The 2,819-nt window shown below is 67.2% G+C and overlaps 1 protein-coding gene across 2 annotated transcripts; it reads right to left on the reverse strand.

Annotated features, from left to right (window-relative positions):
* Positions 1 to 212: 212 nt before the first annotated feature.
* Positions 213 to 1,952, reverse strand: HES4 (hes family bHLH transcription factor 4). 2 transcript variants are annotated; one of them, XM_055706195.1, is made up of 4 exons: positions 1,680 to 1,952; positions 1,502 to 1,597; positions 1,331 to 1,418; positions 213 to 1,231 (listed from the first exon to the last, which is right to left on the reverse strand). In XM_055706195.1, the coding sequence occupies exons 1-4, from the start codon at positions 1,860 to 1,862 to the stop codon at positions 651 to 653; spliced, it is 948 nt and encodes a 315-aa protein (XP_055562170.1). In that variant the 5' UTR covers positions 1,863 to 1,952; the 3' UTR covers positions 213 to 650. The 2 variants fall into 2 exon arrangements, with proteins under 2 accessions (XP_055562170.1, XP_055562171.1); XM_055706196.1 differs by having other exon boundaries at positions 1,752 to 1,951.
* Between the last annotated feature and the right edge of the window lie 867 nt (positions 1,953 to 2,819).

Below are 2,819 nucleotides of genomic sequence, written 5' to 3' on the forward strand. Positions count from 1 at the left end.
GCAAAGCTCTCAGGAGACATTTAACGCTGCCGAAGTGCCCCCTCAAACCCATCACCTCCCCCGCGCAACTATTTTTCACACGAGTCCCTTCCAACTGCCTTATTTAAGGCCATAAAATTCATTTTTTTTTAGGGAGGTGCACACACAGGATGAGCTTGTCCCTGCCCACTCTCAACCCAGCAAAATGAAAGGAGTGGGGGGGCAAAATTAAATCTATTTCGAAGAGTTTATTTATTTAAACACCTGCAATTTTTTCCTTTTCTTTTTGGAAGTCTTCAACACAGGCACACACACACACAGACAAACAGGATACAAACAACTTTGGCATTATACTTTTGAATATTTGTTACAAAACTATTTCTCATTTATTTTTTTTAAAAAAGTATCTCAAATAAAGGCATTTTAAAGGAGTAAAAATACAAGTCGAGATCCCAACTTCTGAAAATAATAAATAGCACGTTCATAGCAAGGTCCTTTTTTCCTTTCTGTTTAAATCTGCTTAAAAAAACCCAAACGTAACATGGCTCCATACAACGGAGCCAACGGAACAGTTGGTGGTTGGTGGGGGTTTTTTTGTGGTTTTTTTTAGGGGGGTGGGGGTGGGGGGGTGGCGGGATGAGGGGAAAAAAATAAAAATCTTCATAGGCAAGTCACCAAGGCCTCCACACCGATTCACTGCGCTCTGCGATGGGACTCCCCGCTTGGGATGCTGGAACAATGCTGCCCCCAAATGATGTCAGCCCCTGCACCGGGGATGCTGCCGGGGTGGCGGCCGCGTTCCCTGCGCCGCTGCCTGCGGACACCGGCACGTTGGCGTTGGCGTACAGGGGTATAACTGGTCCGGAACTGGGAGGAAAGGCCGGGTTGGGGATGAGGAAAGCGAACTGGCCATCGGTAGCAGGGACGAGCTGGAAACCCCCGTAGACCTTGGGGGAAAGGGCTTCGGCAGGGTTCAGCTTGCAGGGCACCGGGACGGCCCCGGCCGCGGCGGGGGGCAGCTGGACGTGCAGCGGCTGCTGGGCCAGGTGGGCGGGCTGCCCGGACGGCGGCGGCGGCGGGTAGTTCATGGCCACGATCTGGCCCAGGCAAGCCGAGAGGTGGCTGAGCAGGCGGGTCCGCACGTCGGTGTTGACCCCTTCGCAGGTGGACAGGAACCGCGTCACCTCGTTCATGCACTCGTTGAATCCAGCCCGGTACTTGCCGAGGACGGTGGGGTCGGCGCTGAGCGCGGCTGGAGGGCACAGCGGGTGGCAGGTGAGCCTCAGGCCGGTTCCCCGGTCCCCAGCCCCCGGTGCCGAGTCCCCCCCGGGCGGGCGGGGAGCGTGCTTACCGGTCATCTGAGCCCGCTGCAGGTTCCGCAGGTGCTTGACAGTCATCTCCAGGATGTCCGCCTTCTCCAGCTTGGAGTGCCGGGAGCTCTGCGGGGGGGAAAAAGCCGAGCCGTCAGGGCTGCCCGCCGCCGGCCGGTGCCCCCCGCCCCGGCACCCCCAGCCCCACTTACATCCTTCTTCAGCGCGTCCAGTATCAGCGTCTTCAGCTGCCCCAGGCTCTCGTTGATCCGCGCCCGGCGCCGCTTCTCCATGATGGGCTTAGAGGACTGCGGGGAGAGCGGAGCCGGTAAGCCCCCCCACGAGGCTGGGTTCCCGCCCCCCCACAACCCCAACCCCCGGTGCACCGACCTCAGCACGGCCGCGGGCTCGCCGCCATCCAGCACCGCCGCTGCTGCGCCCCAACCGGCACCCGCCATTTACCTTCCGGTGCTCGCTGGCACTCCGCGGCTTGTCTGGCGTGTGGCTGGCGCTGGCCGGCGCCCCCGCGATGGGCGAGGCGGTGGGTTTCTCCATGCCCGTGTCGGCGGGCATGGCGCGGCAGCGGCTGCAGCGGGCGCGTGCGGCGGGCGCGGGGCGCGTGCGGCGGCGGCGGGGCCGGCAGTGCCGGCGGCCGGGGCCCCCCCCGCTTTTATACCCGGCGGCGGCTCCTCATTCGTGTGAAACCGCCGCCGCGGCCGTTCCCACACTCCCGGGAGCCAATAAGCGTTGGGGCTTAACCCGGTCGCGGCAACAGCCGTGATTCTATTGGTTAGCGGTTCTGCGGGCTGTCAGTCACGCGCGGCGGGACAGCCCAGCGCCGCTGGACACGTGGGGGGTAGCGGGCGGGGCTGCCCCGGGCACCGACTTAACTCCCCCCCACCCGCCTCCTCCGCTCCCCCGGGGGCTCCGCGCCGCTCCCAGCGGCTGGGCACAGGGGCACGCCCCCCCCTGTCCCCCCGGCGCGCTGCTTGTAGCACCGAGCCCCGCGGCGGGGCGCAGGGGCAGCCCCGGGCGGGGGAGGCGGAGGCGGCGGCGGCCCGGCCCGGCGGCGGCGGCGGCGGCGGCTGGCGCGGCACGCGAGGCCGCGGCCGGCGGGCGGCCAATGGGCGGCGGCGGCGGCGGCAGGCGGGCGGGGGGGGTTGGAGGAGGGGGGGGGAAGCGGCCGGCGGCGCTGGCCGCCCATTGGCTGGCGGCCGCCCCCGCTGTCAATCAGGCGGGCGGCGGGCGGTGGCGCTCGTGCCTCCGCCCCCGAGCTGCGGCCCCGCCGCGCGCCCCCCCGCCCGCCCCGCCCGCCGGAGCACGTGCCAGAGCGCGCCCCGCCGCCGCCCGCGCCCGCCCCGCGCGCGGCCATGGGAAAACCCCGCCCCGCCGCGCTCCCCGGCATCGAGCTACCGCCCGCGGCACAGGGATGCCCCCCGGGACCGGGAAGCACGCCCCGGGATTGGGAAGCAACTCCAGCCCCCCCCCCGCAGCGCGGGACGCCCCCCACGGGGCTCGGGATTACCCCCC

This window comes from Falco cherrug, chromosome 3, assembly GCF_023634085.1.
Source record: "Falco cherrug isolate bFalChe1 chromosome 3, bFalChe1.pri, whole genome shotgun sequence".
Taxonomy (NCBI): Eukaryota; Metazoa; Chordata; class Aves; order Falconiformes; family Falconidae; genus Falco; species Falco cherrug.